At 47.2% G+C, this 18,904-nt stretch overlaps 1 protein-coding gene across 2 annotated transcripts; it reads right to left on the bottom strand.

The window, feature by feature from the left end:
• Nucleotides 1-1,850: 1,850 nt before the first annotated feature.
• On the bottom strand, nucleotides 1,851-17,827 carry PBK (PDZ binding kinase). Of its 2 annotated transcripts, XM_074946754.1 has the most exons (8): nucleotides 17,729-17,827; nucleotides 16,288-16,364; nucleotides 15,611-15,713; nucleotides 14,923-15,065; nucleotides 12,294-12,463; nucleotides 11,088-11,217; nucleotides 6,150-6,332; nucleotides 1,851-2,212 (listed from the first exon to the last, which is right to left on the bottom strand). In XM_074946754.1, exons 2-8 carry the CDS (start codon nucleotides 16,343-16,345, stop codon nucleotides 2,007-2,009), a joined length of 993 nt encoding a protein of 330 aa, XP_074802855.1. In that variant the 5' UTR covers nucleotides 16,346-16,364; nucleotides 17,729-17,827; the 3' UTR covers nucleotides 1,851-2,006. The 2 variants fall into 2 exon arrangements, with proteins under 2 accessions (XP_074802855.1, XP_074802856.1); XM_074946755.1 differs by lacking the exon at nucleotides 16,288-16,364 and having other exon boundaries at nucleotides 1,853-2,212; nucleotides 17,729-17,824.
• Between the last annotated feature and the right edge of the window lie 1,077 nt (nucleotides 17,828-18,904).

An 18,904-nucleotide genomic window follows, 5' to 3' on the forward strand; every position in this document is an offset into this window, starting at 1 on the left:
TATGATTGCCTCTTAGTTAAAGATTGGAGGGGGGCTGCTCATGTTTTCCAGCTATCAGTAGCCTCCAAATGAGGCTTCTATGTCTCTTGCAGCCCATCAGTCCTATCTTGTCTGACTACCCTTTGCCTGGTTCCAGTAACACGAGGGGACTCTGCAGGCAAAGGCCAGAACTAGCTCCACCTCATTACCTCTACTAATTCCAACCATCCATAACAGTCTAAGGCAGGGGTCGGCAACCTTTCAGAAGTGGTGTGCCGAGTCTTCATTTATGCACTTTAAGGTTTCGCATGCCAGTAATACATTTTAATGTGCTTTTTTTAGAAGGTCTCGCTCTAAAAGTCTATATATTATATAACTAAACTATTGTTAGATGTAAAGTAAACAAGGTTTTCAAAATGTTTAAGAAGTTTCATTTAAAATTAAAATGCTGATCTTATGCCGCCGGCCCGCTGCCAGACTGGGGTTCCGTTCACCTAGGCCGGCAGCAGGCTGAGCGGGGCCTGCGGCCAGGACCTCGGCTGGCAAGGGGCCGGTGGCCGGGACCCCAGACTGGCAGTGGGCTGAGAGGGGCCGGTGGCCAGGACCCCAGACTGGCAGCAGGCTGAGCTGCTCAGCCTGCTGCCGGTCTGGGGTTCAATCCGCCAGCTCCTGCCAGCTAGGGTCCTGGCTGCCAGCTCCACTCAGCCCACTGACAGTCTGGGATCCCAGCCCTGCCCACATAAAGTGGGTACCTACTGTCTCCCTTGTTCTAGCCCATTCTCTTCCTCTCTCTTCACTGAGCTTAGGGGGGGAGTGCACTGAGCACAGGGCTGGGGTAGGAGGCTTGGGTATGGAGCGCTTACCTAGGCAGCTCCCATTTGGTGTGAGGGGTGCAGGTGGGAATGTGGGTGGGGTGGGGTGCAGGAGCTCCCATTTGGTGTGAGGGGTGGGAATGTGGGGGGTGCAGGAGTCAGGGCAGGGGGTGTGTGAGGAGGGTGCTGGGGTGGCTGGGTATGTGTGGGGGGTGCTGTAGTCAGGGCTGGGGTTGTGGGGAGGTGCAGGGGTCAGGGCTGGGGGCATGTGAGGGGGGTGCAGGAGTTAGGGCTGGGGTCACTCCCTGCCCTGAGTCCCTCACAGGAGGGGCCTGGAGGGAATATGCCCTGATTCCCCCTCTGCCCTCTCCCCCTCCTCCCTGGAGCTTCTCCGGCCATCAGCTGATGGGAGCAGTGAAGGAGAGGAGGAGGGGCAGGAACCCAGCACACTGGGGGGAGGGGGGAGCTTGCCTGCTCTGCAGTAGCAGCCAGCCAGCAGGACCAAGCTTCTTCACCCTGCAGGGGGTAGGGGGGCAGAAAAGAGCAGGTCGGGGCAGGCAGGATTTTTAATGGCACACTGCTGCCTGCCGGGGTCCCGGCCTGGGTTTGGCAGCGGGCTGAGCATGCCATAGGTTACTGACCCCTGCTCTAAGGCAGTTAACACCTGAGCACTAAATCATGGGTTCTTAAAGCACTTTACAAAGTAGTACTCCATCTTGTCCTCGGTTTACAAATGGGAAACTCAAGGCATACGTAATTAAGATCTCTCAGCACGTACTTGACAAAGTTGGAAATAAGTCAGAGCTCCCACTCAGCGTACCTGATAGCAACAATACTTAAAATGTGGTTCATAAAAAGTTTACTGACTTGGACACAACTAGCCGCCAGATGAATGGACAGTGTGGAACTCTCAGCATTGCAGGAAGTCATGTACTTAAGTTACCTTACTGTTTATAAAAATGTTTGAAGTGTAATCGAGACAAGCACATGATATTTAAAAAGATTAAAGTTCTTACGTCAAACACAGCTATCTTGTTACAAACCAATATTTTATTAATTCAAATTCACATCAGCACTATCTGTTTTAAGGAAGTGCTAGTTTTTTCTCAAATGCTTAATATTTGTTTAAAGCTACAGAATGCTATAAACTCATCCAGTGCAAAGATTACTACTTAAAGAATTCCCCATCAGAACGCAGAGATATGAAGTCATCAGTTACTGGTGATGCATGTCTTCCTCCAAGACTGCAACAATGTGTGCAGCAGCGGGGCGCTGCTTTGGGTCCTCACACGTGCAGATGGAAAACATTTCAATCACTTTCTGGTATGACTGGTCCAGCTCCTCCATGTTCAGTGGTGGCCTGGTGCCCAGAGCTGCGTAATACGCCTCATCATCAAAGTCCTCTTCATCAAATGTTGTTTCTGGCAAAGAACATTTAAAACAAGTCAGCAGCAGTAATTGGCAGTCTCAATTGGAAAGTGAATGCCACCTTCTCAAGGGCCTTCTATCCATTTAACCCATGCAGTCTTTTCCTCCTCTAAATGGGGGTTTGAAGGGTAGGGAGCAGGAGAACCATGGAACTGGTCCTTTGAAGAGTTGCTTGCCATTCTAGAGCCAGAGTTCAGCACATGCTACCTTAGATCTTGTTTGTTTTGCTTAGAAGCCCATGGATCATCTCACATGCAGCAACGCTTCAGAAGCAGCTGGGCCTCTGCCACTTTGGTTTGCTGATTCAGTCTCTTTGCATTTACAATCTACCACTTCAAACTATAATCAATCATTTGGTTTTCTAGACCCCTCAGAAAAAGCGCCAACTGCGGACCGTTGGGACAAATGCAAAAACCTCCCTGCAGTTACCACATCTAGATACTTGCCAGCAAGCCATGTTTCCTGTTGGAATCTCATTAAAACAGGAACCCCCCCCCAAGTGATTACACAGCTGCATGGTTTATAGCCATGGAGATTCTGAAGTATTTCCAGAGATTTTTAAATACCAATTTGTAATTTCCTTGTTTAATTTACATGTTTACTCTTATCCCACTGAAGTCAGTTTCAGTACCGCTATCAGCTTCATTAGGATCAGATTCTACCTGAATGAAATTTTCTGTTAGCTAAGGTGAAAGTTTAGTGATTTTTTTAAAAATCTTTTTTTAGTTGTCCAACTGTTAACTTTAAAGTCATATACTTCACTACTTCCAATAGGGTGTAACGCAGTCTTGGTCACACACCTGGCGTAGGCAAACCCTACTCCATCTTAAAAGAGGTGTGTTGAAAGTCAGGATTAGGAAGCTCAGCGAGATGGACTGGCCAGCTTGTTTGAAGGCCAGAGCAAAGGGAGTCATAGAATCATAGACTTTAAGGTCAGAAGGGACCATTATGATAGTCTAGTCTGACCTCCTGCACAATGCAGGCCACAGAATCTCACCCGCCTACTCCTGTAACAAACCTCTAACCTATGTCTGAGCTATTGAAGTCCTCAAATCGTGGTTTAAAGACTTCGAGGTAGAGAGAATCATCCAGCAAGTGACCGGTGCCCCACGCTGCAGAGGAAGGCGAAAACCCCCCAGGACCTCTGCCAATCTGCCTTGGAGGAAAATTCTTTCCTGACCCCAAATATGGCCATCAGCTAAACCCTGAGCATGTGGGCAAGACTCACCAGCCAGACACCCAGGAAAGAATTCTCTGTAGTAACTCAGATCCCACCCCATCTAACATCCCATCACAGGCCATTGGATATATCTACCGCTAATAGTTGAAGCTCAATTAATTGCCAAAATTGCCATCATATCATCCCTTCCATAAAAACTTATCAAGCTTAGTCTTGAAGCCACATGTCTTTTGCCCCCACTGCTTCCCTTAGAAGGTTGTTCCAGAACTTCAGTCCTCTGATGGTTAGAAACTTCTCTATCAGACTTATTTTGGGAGGAGTTTCTACCTAGAATGATAGTTTTAGGATTCAAATTACATTGGTTGTATTTATATTGATTTTTTGGATAAAGTTACCACTCTCCTTAAAAAAATAGTGAATTCAGTGCTGGCTTGACAGCCCTAGAGACTGAAACCTCCACAGATCCAGTACAGACACAGCATAGGAGTCAACAGCATATGCTTCTTCCACTCTGCCAACGTGCCTCAGAAGTAACCTGGCAGGACCACGTCTAAAGGTAAGAGAAGGAGGGTGTCTCCAGAACCTACTCCCTCTTTGGTCTGTCTAGTCAGCCAACAAGTTTCAGTGTCAGTACAGGTGGTGGGGTTTTGGCAACATGCATATATATGCTCATAGATTGGCCTGATACCACCCAACCCTCTTCGCACAACTCACCAAAAGAGCCAGATAGTTAAGGGCCAGCTTTTGATCACTTCTGGCCTTGGCTGGAACTAAGGTGACAATCTAGGGATCCCAGGTTATCCCATTATAACCCTACAGATTTCATCCCCAGTCACCCGTACCATCTAGTGCCCCCTTTCAAAGTGCAGTTTTGTTCTGTTTGAGGACCACTTTTTGGTGGAAGGAGGAAAGTACTGGCACTTGGGCCAGCCAGCATCTAAAACAGCGGTCATGGATTAGTGAGGCTGTCCTGCTTTTGTACAGCAGAGACAAGGTGACTGAATGGGAGCAGCACTGGCCTTTTAACAAGGAAATGGAAATATCACTGAGCTATTACAATATAAGCCCTAACCCAAAAATGTAAAGCCAGGAGCTATTTAAATGCTACTATAATAATGCACTGGCTGGGCCATCTGCAAGACTAAGTCTAGGAGCTGGACGACTGTCAGTTCAAGCAGTGGAGGCGGATGTTTTCAGATCTAGAGATCCTGGGGACACATTCACACTGTTCAACTAGGTTATGCATCTACTTTGGCTTCCGAGTCTGAGTAGTCCAATTGCCTCTGACGATTTGTTGAGCTCAGTTTGCTGGGCTGGAGAAGAATGTTGTTATCCTTTGACTGTCATGCTGACCACATCACTTTGGTCCTAGTTAAACTGCAGCTACCCCCACGGTAGATCCCTTCCCCAACACAATTAAAACATGACTCAGTCTTGCAGTATAGATGGACCAGAACCATGGTCTAAGCAACTTCACTTAGCTTTTAGCAGGGCCGTAGCATGATTCAGAAACGTGCTTTGGTCCTATCTACACTTCACAACGGGAACCATGTTGAGGGACTATCCAGTTGTAACTTGGTTCTCGTGCCAAGTTTAGTGTGGAGAGGAATTTGATAAGCAGCAGAATTTCAAGGGAGAATTCTCCTGCAGCTGTTTAACAAGCAGCTGGACTTCTTATGGGGCACGTCAGTACTTAAAATGATTAATTAGGCACATTTAACAACTCATTTGGATTTAAAAAGCCAAACAAACTTTAAAGCAGTCAGCCACCTGCAGAACAATTGTGCACAGCAGCCAGGCACATGTTTTGCAGTAAGCCCCCCCCCCCCGAGTAGCTTTGAGTGCCTCTTCTGTGCTGGTTTCAGAGTAACAGCCGTGTTAGTCTGTATTCGCAAAAAGAAAAGGAGTACTAGTGGCACCTTAGAGACTAACCAATTTATTTGAGCATGAGCTTTCGTGAGCTACAGCTCACTTCATCCGATGAAGTGAGCTGTAGCTCACGAAAGCTCATGCTCAAATAAATTGGTTAGTCTCTAAGGTGCCACAAGTACTCCTTTTCTTCTGTGCTGCAACACGCTCCCGGCAAGGTGAGACACAACTGGGAACTTACCAGCCAGGCAGTTCTCAGAAGCAAAAGAAAGGGTTAAAAAAAAACAATCAGTGAGCAGAGAAAGGTCTTGGCTAACCTTTCCCCTCACTATTTCCTTATGTCCTCTTTCACTAGGCTATTTAAGTAGATGAACACAAGACAGTTTAATTATTTTTCTAGTTGTATTGATAGCAAGTCATGATTCACACGTGTCTTCGCTAGTGGATGTGTGTTAAAGAAACACCAAAGGCTTTTCTACCCTACCACTTTTGTCAGTATAAATTATGTCGCTCTGGGTGTGGAAAAAACAAAACAAAAAAACCACCCCTAGGTAATGTAAGTTACACCGACAGAAGCACCGGTATGGGCAGCCCTATGTTGGCAGGAGAGCTTCTCCTGACAACACAGCTATTGCCGCTTGTGGGAGTGGTTTTATTCTGTCGATGGGAGAACTCTCCCGTCAGCACAGAGGAGTTACAGGAGCAATCCTACAGCGGTGCAAGTGTAGGCTCGGCAGTGTAGACAAGCCCTAAGGCATCCCCTGCACGTACAAATGTTCGACACAGTCAGTTCCACTATTGGGTAAATCCATCTTTAAGGGCAGCTTCCTGCAAGAGGTGCTTGATTTTAAAAGTTGGGACTGTAAGAAATAAAAGCTGACCTTCATCGTCTTCATCATCATCATCAGGCAGGTTCAGATGAGGTATGGAAAGGGTCATCATCTCCCACAGAGTCAGTCCAAAAGCAAAGATGTCCGCCTTATCAGTGATAACACCACCATCCTCCAGAGCTTCCTTAGGTTTCCATGGCTCCGTGCCAATGTAAAGTGCCTCCGGGTCACTCACTGAAGAGAAACAACACGTGACTCAAGCCATGTCCACACTAGGAAAAACGGTGTACTTAACATGTTAAACCATAACTGCCTCAACTACACTAGGATTTGAAGAGGCGTTAGCTGGGCGAAGCAAACTCTAGGAGGAAGTGAGGGGTCACCATGCCCTGCTAGTGTGTTAAAACTACGGCTTGACTTGTCCACATTAGGATTTTAACACAGTGTGTTAACTGTTAAAAACACTTTCTCCCCCTACTTTAAAAGAGGTCTTAAAATGAACAGAAAGAATCAAGTTTGGGGTGTGTCCCAACACCCAGTGATTAGATTCACACCTAAAGAGCGCAGGGGGACTAAGCTACATATGTAGAAAGGTAACATTTTGCACCAGCGCAGGGCCTGTACTCCATCATGCAGATACCCAGTTCTGTGCTGCAGATTTAAGTCAAGGATAATAAGCACCGAATACAGACTTCTACTAAAATCATGCACGTTTTAGGAACGGCACAGGACACCACAAATAGATTCCACTGCAAAGTCTGCCTGCTTGGTGCTATGAGGCATGGGTCTTAAGATCAACAGAATACTAGAAGCTCCAGTTCAGGATTTAATACACTGAGGAGTTAGGATCATTTAGCATTTGGTCTGCTTGAACAGCATGACTAACAAACATGTTCTGAATGTGAGTGATAATTGGGGATCATTTAAGAACACTTTACAAGATGCCCAAAAAGCAACAGTCAAAGAAGAAAGTTGTACTGTAAAATATAAATAAATATATATATAACAAATGGAAGAAAATGGAAGTTGACAGTAATGACTATAAATCAGGAGGCAGGAATTGGAGAAAACTGATAAGGGAAGCAAAGGGACGCAAGGCGAAACCTATGACCACCACAGTTAAAAACAATAAGGAATTTTTAAATATATTTAGGAACAAAAAGAAACCTAACAATGGTATCCTAACAAAAGATGGAAATGGTAGAATCATCAGTAATAATGTAGAAAAGCAGAAGTGTTCAATAAACATTTCTGTTCTGTATTTGGGGGAGGCGGGGGGGGCGGAAACAGATAATGTAGTCTCATCATATGGTGATAATACTCTTTTCATTCCATCAGTATCTCTAGAGGATGTTAAACAGCAGCTACTAAAGTTAGACATTTTAAAATAATCAGATTCAGTTAACAAACCCAAGAGTTTTAAGAGAGCTGGCTGAGGAGCTTGTTGGAGCGTTATTGTGGACTTTCAATAAATTCTGGGGGACTGGGGAAGTTCCAGAAGAAAGCTAATATTGTGCCTGTTCTTTAAAAAGGGTAAGGGGGAGGACCCAGGTAATTATAGACCCGTCAGCCTGACATCAATCCTGGGCAAGATAATGGAGCAGCTGATACAGGACTCCATTAGTTCTTTAATAAAGGAGAGTAATGTAATTAATGCCAATCAACATGGATTTATGGAAAAACTGTAGTTATCAAACTAACTTCATCTCTTTCTTTGATGAGTTTGGTTGATAAAGGTAATAGTGCTGACGTAATATACTTAGGCTTCTATAAGGCGCTTGATTTGGTACTGCATAAAATTTTGATTAAAACACTAGAATATAAAATGAACATGGCACATATTAAATGGATTAAAAAACTGGCTAACTGATAGGTCTTAAAATGCAATTGTGAACAGGGAATCATCACTGAATGGGTGTGTTTCTAGTGGAGTGGCTCAGGGATCGGTTCTTGCTATTGCTATGCTATTTGACATTTTTATTAATGACCTGGAAGAAAACAAAATCACTGATAAAGTTTGCAGGTGACACAACCAAAGTCAGGGAAGTGGTAAATGAGCACAGGTCATCAATAATGAACGTGAGCAAACAATGTGTATTTTAATACGGCTAAATGTAAATGTGTACCCCACAGAACAAAGACTGCAGGCCATACTTACAGGATGGGGGACTCTATCCTGGGAAGCAGTGACTCTGACAAAGATTTGGGGGTCCTGGTGGATAATCAGCTGAATACAAGCTCCCACTGTGACATTGTGGCCAAAAGAGCTAATGTAATCCTGAGATGCATAAAACAGGAGAATCTCTAGCAGGAGCAGAGAGGTTATTTGACCTCTGTATTTGGCACTGGTGCAACCGCTGCTGGAATCCTGTGTCCAGTGCTGGTGCCCACAATTCAAGAAGGATGTTGATAAACTGGAGAGGGGTCAGAGAAGAGCCACAAGAAGGATTAAAGGATTAGAAACCTGCCTTGTAGTGACAGACTCAGAGAGCCCTATCGTAACAAAAGAGAAGTTTAAGGGGTGACTTGATTATAGTCTGTAAGTATCTACATGGGGAACAAATATTTAATCATGGATGGGCTCTTCAATCTAGCAGAGAAAGGTCTAGAATCTCACCTTTGTGATTCGTGGGAACCTTATGCTGGCAGAGAGGCCTGGATTGGAATATGATCCTGAGGTGCAGCACCTGCGATCTATTATACTGATGAATCAACTCTACCTCTCCCAGTCAATCAACAAGAGTTCTATTAAAGCCAGAGGACAACGCCTCTGACAGAGTCCATTTCCCAGCTGTTGTCTGAAGGTGGCTGGGATGGAGGGATGAATTTACATCATGCTAGGTGACCCGCTGCTAGCAAGACAACCATTTACCTTTCTTTAATCCAGCAAAGGTTTATTACTGGTCAGTATGTTTTTAAAGTCTCCAAGAGCTCCTAGTTAATCTTATAAAGAGTCGAAAAAATGTCAGTATCTGACTGAATAAGGAGACCCAGTCACTGACTTGATGCCCGCTCACTCCTGCAGAAGAGATTTTGGTGCAGCACGTTGCTTTTTAGTGAAGCCAGCATGCTGAGCTGTACGCTGGCGCTCCAGCAAGCAGTGGCTTCGGCACACTTTCCCCATTGCCTAATAATTCACTGAGCTATCAGAAGGCTCACAGCTGCTCGAGAAACATTACACTTGTGCTGCAAGGCTGATCTTCAGAAGTATCTGGCACTAATGAGAAATTAATGTTATAATCCTTATCACTTTGTAGACCATCATTCTTTAATTCTTGGATACCCCATGGCGAAGGCTACAGGTATTTTTAATAAAAAGTCATGGACAGGTCACGGGCAGTAAACAAAAATTCACGGCCCATAATCAGTCCATGACTTGTATTATATACCCCGACTAAATCTTGGGCGGTGGGGGAGCTGCGTGGCCTGGGTGCTCTGGGGGGGAATGGCCCGGGGGGTGCCGCGGGTGCTCTGGGGGGAGCAGCCCAGGACCCCTGCTGGTGCTGGGGGAGCAGGCAGCAGCACGCGGCCTGGCACCCCTGCTGGTGCTGGGGGGGGGGAGGAGGTTTGGCAGGCTCCTTATGGCTCCCCCCTAGGCAGAGGTGTGGCCAGATGGCTCCATACGCTGCCTCCACCCCAAGCGCTAGCTCTGCAGCTCCCATTGGCCAGGAACCGTGGCCAATGGGAGCTGTGGGGTCAGTGCCTGCGGGCAGAGGCAGCCAGCGGAGAGACGTTTGCTAGGAGCGGAGAGAGGGACAGGTGGCTGCTTCTGGGGAGCCCCCCGAGGTAAGCACTGCCCAGAGCCTTCACCCCCAGCCCTGAGCCTCCTCCCACACCCAAACTCCTGCTGCTGCTGTGGGGGGTTGAGGTGGCCCAAGACTGCCCCAGTAGCAGCTGGCCCAGGGGCTGCCTGAGCTGGCAGCCCCTGGGCCAGCTGCACCGGCCGCTGCAGAAGTCACAGAGGTCCTGGAATCCATGATTTCTGTGACAAACTTGCAGCTTTACCTATGGATAAGGACTCAGTGTCCTTTTTTGGCCAGTTGGATATTGTCTCCATGTGACACACCACAAGACTTCACTCAGAGCTGGGCTGAAGGTTCTTCTAATCTAGAGGACTTGTTCTTTGCAGTCACCCCATGATTTAATGTGTTTAACTACCCTCCGCATTGGGAGATCATTCCTGTGGCCCTATCCCCCCCAGCTCCAAAGCCCATTTTGTCATGGCAACATTCCCTTCTCTTCCCTTATAAAATGAAAGAGTTACTAATAAAAATCTAATAGTGCAGCTTCATACATTAGTCAGCTGGTGCAAACCCAAGCACTGGGGAAAGAAACAGAGGGGGAAGTGATTTTGTAATTAACCCAAACACATTCCTGCTTTTGACAGCTATACCAACAGGCCATTAGACATCTGCTTCTTGTTGTAGTTAAGTAAAACATTTATAATTTTCACAATTGGCTCAGGCTGGTCTCCAGAACTATGAAATAGAAGGTTAATTTACTTAACTCTCAAGCAGGAGTTAAGGTTTCCCCACAGCCAGATGCCAGTTCAAAATCTGTTAGGCCTAATCCAGTGTTCCTTGTACACTGGAACTCCTATGCATGTTAAGGTGAGTTCAGGGGTCCAAGAAATGCAATATGGGGCCCTTTGGGGTAACATGGAAGTTTCTTGCAATTATGCAGCACCATTCACCTGGAAGGCACTTAAACTATAAGAAGCACCTCCACTGAAATGCAGCCATCTCTGGGGCAAAGAGTAGCAACCACATTGCATAGAGCCAGGGACGGAAACTGCATCCTTGCACAGCAAACTCCTATTATGAAAACACAATGGGATCTTTAATGTCTACACAGAGCAGACACCACCTCAGTTTAGACCAGTAGGTCATCCTTGCCCCTTCCAGGTCAAAAGCTAGCTTTAGTTTTCTGGTCCCGGACACCCATAGTGTCCAGATGACTGGAGCAGTCCAAGCTGACAGCCCCACATACCAGACATGTTTTCATCCAGTGGCAGCGACACTCCCACATCGCAGATTTTTATCGACTCAAAGTCACCTTTAATGACAACGTTAGAAGACTTGATGTCTCCGTGGAGCAGTTTCTTATCGTTATGCAGATACTGCAAGGCAGAAAAAGGAACAAATAGCATCCCACTCACAGATGAGAAGCAACAAACAGAGAAAGAGGCTATTTTAAAACAGGTTTGGGCAGTGAAGCATCATCATATTATTATTTAACATTCATACTGCAGAGTCATCTTACGGCTTCAGTTGTGCTAGGTCCAACAGTCCCTGCCCCAAAGAATCTACTAATCTAGAAGACATGACATATCAGATGAATGAGACAAAGCAGCAGACTTCAATGGAGCGATGTGGATTTACAGGAGCTGAGAATCTAGCCCAAGGTTTTTACATTGCTACTGTGACACTAACAACAATGCGAGAACTATCACTGAAAAGGCTGTTCCATGCAACCTTCCATTTTCATGGCTTATAACTAAGGCTACGTTTTAGTCCTGGGTATTTTTAGTAAAAGTCACAGACAGGTCACGGGCTGTAAACAAAAATTCACAGCCTTTTACTAAAAATATCAGTGAATAAAACTGCCCAGGGGCCCTGCAGGTGGTAGGGGAGAGCGATACGGCTGCTTTTTTCTTTCTTTCTTGTGCCTCTCTCTGTGTACCCCTCCAGTATCTTCAGGACCAAACCCCTCAGCCTCCCGGTCAGATTATCTGCCCATCCCACCTACCCACAACGTCTGCTGGTGCCAGAGCTCCTTTATTGGCTGCCAGCATGAGGCTGAGGGTGGACTCTAGCAGCTAGCAAGAAGGAAAAGTGGGTGATTCCCAAAGGAACGGAAAGGTGTGAGTAAGCCAGTGGGGGCCAGTATTAACAAAAACAAAGTTGTATCACTTATTGGGTTACTTTCATTGTAAGCTGTTTGGGGCAGGGACTATTGTTTTGTTCCGTGTTTGTACAGCACCTCGCTCAATGGGATTGTGGTCTCTTTGGTCTCAATATCACGTTCCATGAAACCAGAATGGCACCTTAACAAGGACTTGTGGCATCTGCAAACCATGCGCCAAGACTAGTGCAGCATCCTTTGGATTCTCTCAGGTTGAGTTACTGGGAAAATAAAGTATCACCCCTGTATACAGCTCTGCCATGAAACAGCTAATATCACTAGAAAACGTACCTTCAACCCTCTTGCCATGTTCAAGGCAACTTTGAGAATTGTAGCAGCAGGAAAAGGGCCCTGATGTTTTGTATTTCTCTCTTCAATTAAGTCATTGAGAGATTTTTCTCCTCCGTATTCCATAGCAAGGCACATGCTTCCATCGTTGGCCTGAGTAAATGCACGGTATCCTTAAAACAATTAGAGATGTAATCTGTTTTTAGGGGACCAGAAGAGGCAATATCTGCAGAAGAGGCATTTTACGCGTATGCTTAGTAGCATAATTTGACAGCAGAGTCTCACTAATTCACAATGATATTTAGGCCACCCATCATTATGGAATTTTGTGAATAAGTAAACAAACAATATCAAAGTGTTCACAGTTACGGCTGTATAACTGTAATGACCACAACTTCTGTGACACCTTTAGCCTGATCAGCGCTAGGGTTTCTCCCCAAAAATTCTAACTGGTTTTAACAACAGTTTCAACAAAACCAATTTTAAAACCATTTGGAGCCATAATATAGGCCAGGTTTCAGGCAGCCTGGACCATTTGAAACTGGTTTAGGCCACCTGGAGCCTGCTCTACATTACAACTCCAACCCATTTAAAATTCAAATTAGCTGACCTGGGAAAACCAGTTAAGAGTTTTTGGGAAAATTTTCACAGCACATACCGGCCTTCAGGTTTTTTCTATATAAAGCCACAGGCCAAATTTTCCAGAAATGGGTGCCCAACTTGAGACATTTTAGGGAGAGGTGTCTAATTTTCAGAAAGTGCTGAGTGCCTCTGCACTGAAATCAGACTCATTTACAGTGTCTCAAACTGGACACCTAAAACTTGAGGCACGCAAAAATCACTAGCCCCTTTTGACAGTCTTGGCCATGGCATTTGACTATGTTCAATAGAATGGTGCATGGGGTTTTAAAATGGTTTCAGCATTTAATAAATGGTTTAGGACTATTTTATTGTAAGTTAAAGGATAATTAGTTGACTTCACATAATTTCCCAGGATAAACTCCCTGATATTAACATATTATGTTATGACTTTTCAAATTTCTCCCCAACTAAAAAGATGACACTTGCGTTTTTGCATGATTTTTCCCATTGTATAACGGACAAATCATGTAGGTGTTCTGTAGTACATTTTGCAAAAGCAATGAAATCTTTGCAATATGAAACCTCAATACAATGTTCTTGGCCATTGAATTCTTGCTGAGAAGGGAGAACACTCATCATTTGGGGGGATATAAATTGATAAAATTCTCCTGGAGCACTTATGGTATTTCTAGCAAAAATGAAAACTTCTTGATTTTTTTTTAAATGCACAGTAAAGAAAAAAGCTAAATCAATTGCTGATTTCAGTGACAAAGGTAATAATCCCAGGGATTAATGATATATTACGGTATTAACCAAAACTTCACTGAATATACCATGGTTTCACAAACTATTACTAACACTGAAAGTCAAGAATTTTTATAGAAGCTGTTTTCAAGAGGTTCTAGACTTTCCATAACTCAGGAACTGGCTTATTTTGCATACATTAATTCATTTTATTATTATTAATGAGCGCACAGCATCAAAGATCCAGTAAAGAGCTGGACTGAACAAGCTACCAGAATGCCTGTGTCTGCTTACAAAGTATTTGGAGCGCAATCTTTGGCAGTAACCACTTTTTGTACTTGATGCTGTGCTTATTTCTGTTTGTCTGCTTTTTGAAAGGTCAAGTTTGGCATTTTATTCAGTGTGTGTTAATGACACCACCCCAGATATCAATAAAAGATTTCTAGCACCCTACACTGGACACATTCTAATATGTTGTCACTATTCCCTCAGGTCCTGAACCTATAAATACTGGCACATACTTAATTTTGTGCATGTGAGAAGTCTAATTGTAGTCATTGCGAAAAATCATATAAGTGTAGGGCTGGAAGGGATGTTGACAGGTCACCTAGTCCAGTCCCTTGTGCTGAGGCAGGACCAAGTATACCCATATAGTAAAGTTAAACTTGTGTAAGTGTTTGCAGGATCTGGGCACTGAAGGGAGTCTACAGGATGCCAGCAGGCAATCTAAAGCTTTGCAAGGCTGCTCTGAGATAAGCCTAGCATGCCTGCGAATAAGATCTCTGGTTCATTCCTCTCCTGTGGGGACAGAAAGAGAGCGACTCTACAATGCTTTGATAACCCACATGCTAGAAGTGGGATATTGAGGTATTTCTGAATTCTCCTTCATGGCAGCACCAGTACGCTGGCCAGAATTAGATCTTTTAAGGTTACGCTTAATGTTACACAGAGAGTTACGTGACCTGTTAAGCCAAATCAATAGATTTGTAACTCTATACACGGCCAAGGTAGTACCTGATGGAGGAAGAAACTAGTTGCAGTGTGACCATGCCAGCTAGTGGATAGAGAGGAATGAAGGGAGAGTTGGAGGGGCCAGTACATTTGTACTCTCTATGGAATGTAGGGGTCAGGGGATATGCACATGCACCCTCTGCTGCTCAAACAAGGTCCAGGGCCATTTGTGCCCTCCCCCCCTGGCTCTGGGAAGGTAACATCAGGAAGGAGACACCTACCTTACTAAGCCTCAGAGATGGCTCCAATAGTTACATTTGCAAATTAAGCATCTTAAGTTGTGTCTGAAACTTACCTACAATGTTTGGGTGCTGAAGGTTTTTCAGAATCTTGGCTTCTTCATTCAGTCTCTGTTGATATATATTTTGCTGCTTATTGTCACATTTTGGATTAATTTTCTTCACAGCCCATGGGGAACGAGACAAGCCTTTAGGAGATCTGTATGGAAAAAATTCGCTCTGTTAGAAAATGAAGCATTGTCCCATCCATATTTGACATCAGTGATGAAAGATCTATCACAGGCATCTATTCAGTGTTGGCCAAGAGTATCATTAACATAATGATGGATGTACAATTAATTTGTGGAATTAAACAGTAAACTAAAACTATGAAACTAATTTTGCCAACTTAATAAATCGTACACTGCACAGCACAGAGTTTGAATTTCTACTACAGTCATATATTATAGTCAACCTCAGAGGAACTCCAGCAGTGTGGGGTAATCCCAGCAAAGTCTCCAAGAATTAATGAGCCATGAAGACTGAGCTAGTAGTGATGACTCCAGTTTAGGTTTAAGGCATACTGAAAGGCTGTATGGGGCATCTTGCACTGCCAGTGTTGTACACAAACTGTGGATAGATTTCAGTTTCCAAGACAGCATCTTTCATCAGCACAGAAGTCTCTTTAAAAAATCTATCCTAGTAGTATATGATCTAAAGTCCCAGGTAATGGCCACCCTATCCTGTTTATGTTCTTACACTTACCTTTTCATAAGGTAAACATTTACGCCAGTTCCATAACCAAGCTTCTGCATGAAAGGAGAGGCTGGAATTACTACAGAAGCTGAAGGTCCGCATGGCCCATTGTCTAAAAACAAAAAACAAGAAAAAAATCATTCCATTTCTTTAGCACCTTCCATCTGAAGATCTCAAAGCTCTTGCTACAAGAATTTTTACTACAGCTGTACTTGGAGCTTTGTATGGAAGAGAGGTAGATGAGATTTAGTTTTTAAAAAAAAAAGCACTTAACAAACCTCTTCTTCTTTGATTAGGCTTCAGGAAACCATCCAAATATGTATGTGTCATACCATCCTTGGTGTACATCTCAATGGAAATCTTTAACAAAACTTCACATGGAGTTTTATTTTCCCAGTAATTTAAAGTCTGATCTCAAAACAAACTTATTTTTCTCTCACTTTCAAATCCACATTGTAACGATTATGTTTATAAATAGTCATTCTAACAGGACATGATCAGCACTATCTTGTTTATTAGGCAACTACCACACCACCACTAGCTTTGTGTTGTGAAACACTGGGCCCAGACATAATCTGACTAAAAAAACTTCAGTATTGATTATACTTCAATGGAAGTGTTTTAGGGGATAAAATTAACCCTATTCTACAATAGTTAACCAGAGGCCATATTTGAATACAACTTACCAGATTTCTTTCTATTAATTATTTTGTTAGGAGTCTTGAAGGCAGTTGCTGTTTCCATTGTGGATAATTGTCCTGAGCTTTATGACACAAGAGAGTTGCAATTTACATTAGATCTGCCTGCAATGTATTTCTCCAATGCAGAACATCATCTATCTATCTCCTACCATACCTTTAAGCACAGTCTATAATTCATACTAATTAGCACATTCTATAAATATGTGTTATAGATTTTGTCCTGAACTTAATGGAAACCTGAACCGACACTGCAACCCAGGTCAGAGCTTTCTAGCTGCCATAGCAAGTTGTTTGCAGTGTTGTTTTAGCCATGCGGGCCCCAGGATATTAGAGAGACAAGGTGGGGGAGGTAATAGCTTTTATCAGACCAGCTGCTGTTGGTGAGAGAGACAAGCTTGAGAGCGTACATAGATAGAGCTATCCCAGCCTCAGGTGGATCAGAGGGGACACAGGACTCCTGGGTCCCCTCTCCCGCTCGAGTGGATGGGGGGAGTGGGGGGAAAGCACACAGGACTCCTGGGTTCCCTCCCAGGCTCAGGGGGATGCGGGGGGGGGGGCAGCACAGGACTCCTGGGTCCCCTCCCCGGCTCAGAGGGATGCGGGGGGGGGGGGAAACACAGGACTCCTGGGTCCCCTCCCCGGCTCAGGGGGATGCGGGGGGGGGGGGGAACACAGGACTCCTGGGTCCCCTCCCCGGCTCAGGGGGATGCGGGGGGGGGGGCAGCACAGGACTCCTGGGTCCCCTCCCCGGCTCAGGGGGATGCGGGGGGGAAAGCAACACAGGACTCCTGGGTTCCCTCCCAGGCTCAGGGGGATGCGGGGGGGGGGGGGGGCAGCACAGGACTCCTGGGTCCCCTCCCCGGCTCAGGGGGATGCGGGGGGAACACAGGACTCCTGGGTCCCCTCCCCGGCTCAGGGGGATGCGGGGGGGGGGGAACACAGGACTCCTGGGTCCCCTCCCCGGCTCAGGGGGATGCGGGGGGGGGGGAACACAGGACTCCTGGGTCCCCTCCCCGGCTCAGGGGGATGCGGGGGGGAAAGCAACACAGGACTCCTGGGTCCCCTCCCCGGCTCAGGGGGATGCGGGGGGGAAAGCAACACAGGACTCCTGGGTCCCCTCCCCGGCTCAGGGGGATGCGGGGGGGGGGGGCAGCACAGGACTCCTGGGTCCCCTCCCCGGCTCAGAGGGATGCGGGGGGGGGGGGAACACAGGACTCCTGGGTCCCCTCCCCGGCTCAGGGGGATGCGGGGGGGGGGGGAACACAGGACTCCTGGGTCCCCTCCCCGGCTCAGGGGGATGCGGGGGGGGGGGGGCAGCACAGGACTCCTGGGTCCCCTCCCCGGCTCAGGGGGATGCGGGGGGGGGGCGCACAGGACTCCTGGGTCCCCTCCCCGACTGGGGGAGGGGCGAATCCCGGCCCGTTACCTGCCGCGGCTCCGTTCACTGCTCAACCGCTGCCATTTGAATCCGCGCGCGCTGCTCCCAGAGCCGCCCCCCCCAAGCGGCTACGGCGGCCGCGCGGCCCACACAGGGTCGGCCGGGAGCGAGCGACAGGAGGGGCGGGGCGCGGAGCGCGAGGGGGCGGGCCCATTGGGGTGGGCGGAGCCACGGGACACGGGGGAGAGGGGCGTGTGTCAGCCGTCACGGGGCTACTGGAAGGGTCGGGGACCCATCGCTCTCCTGGGGGGGGGGCTGGGAGAGCAGGGGCCCAATCCCCGGGGGGGGGGAGTTGGGAGAGCAGGTGCCCAATCCCTGGGGGGGGCGGTTGGGAGAGCAGGGGCCCAATCCCCGGGGGGGGAGCTGGGAGAGCAGGGGCCCAATCCCGGGGGGGCTGGGAGAGCAGGGGCCCAATCCCGGGGGGGGGAGCTGGGAGAGCAGGGGTCCATCCTTCCCCTTGGAGATGAGCAGGGGCCCAGCACCCTGGGGGGCTGGAGGGAGCTGGGGTCCAGTCCCCTGTGGGGCTTGGGGGGAGCAGGGGGCCCATCCCCAGGTGGGGAGCAGGGGCCAACCCCCTGGTGGCGCCTGGGGGGAGCAGGGGACAACCCCCTCCTCCCTGGGCTGCGACCTTTTTCTCCTTGGATGGCCCTCAGTTTATGGGTGGTGTTTATGGCGGGCTATCCCCTGATCTGAGTGACGCCTCCCTGCTGGGCACAGCCCTGGCTGGGGCCAGGGGTGCGATCCCCGCTGCCTGGGTGTGCGGTGTCTGGCACGGGTGCCGGCAGCAACTGCTGGAGTTCAGGCTGCAGAGCAGTTTCTGCGAGGACCCTTGTTCTCGCTTGGTCTCACCTTCCCCAGCCACTTCCTTGCGGGGGATGAGAGGCGGCCGGTTTTGTCCCAGCCCAGAAGGGACTTTTGGAGCTAGAGCGGCAGAGCGGTTTTTAAGCGATACGCCAAGACCACAGGGAACTCACCCTCTGGAGCAGCTGCTTCAGAGTCCTCTTGGATTGCGAAAAGGCAGATTTTCTGGCAATTCCTCTGCTGGATGCCAGTGAGGCAGTGTGACCTAGTGGATAGGGAACGGGGCTGGCACCCATGAGAGCTCAGATCAGTTTCCAGCTCTGCGACTGGCTGTTAGGTGATCTGGAGCAAGTCTCTTCCTTC

Source organism: Natator depressus, chromosome 3, assembly GCF_965152275.1.
Source record: "Natator depressus isolate rNatDep1 chromosome 3, rNatDep2.hap1, whole genome shotgun sequence".
In the NCBI taxonomy this organism is placed as follows: Eukaryota; Metazoa; Chordata; order Testudines; family Cheloniidae; genus Natator; species Natator depressus.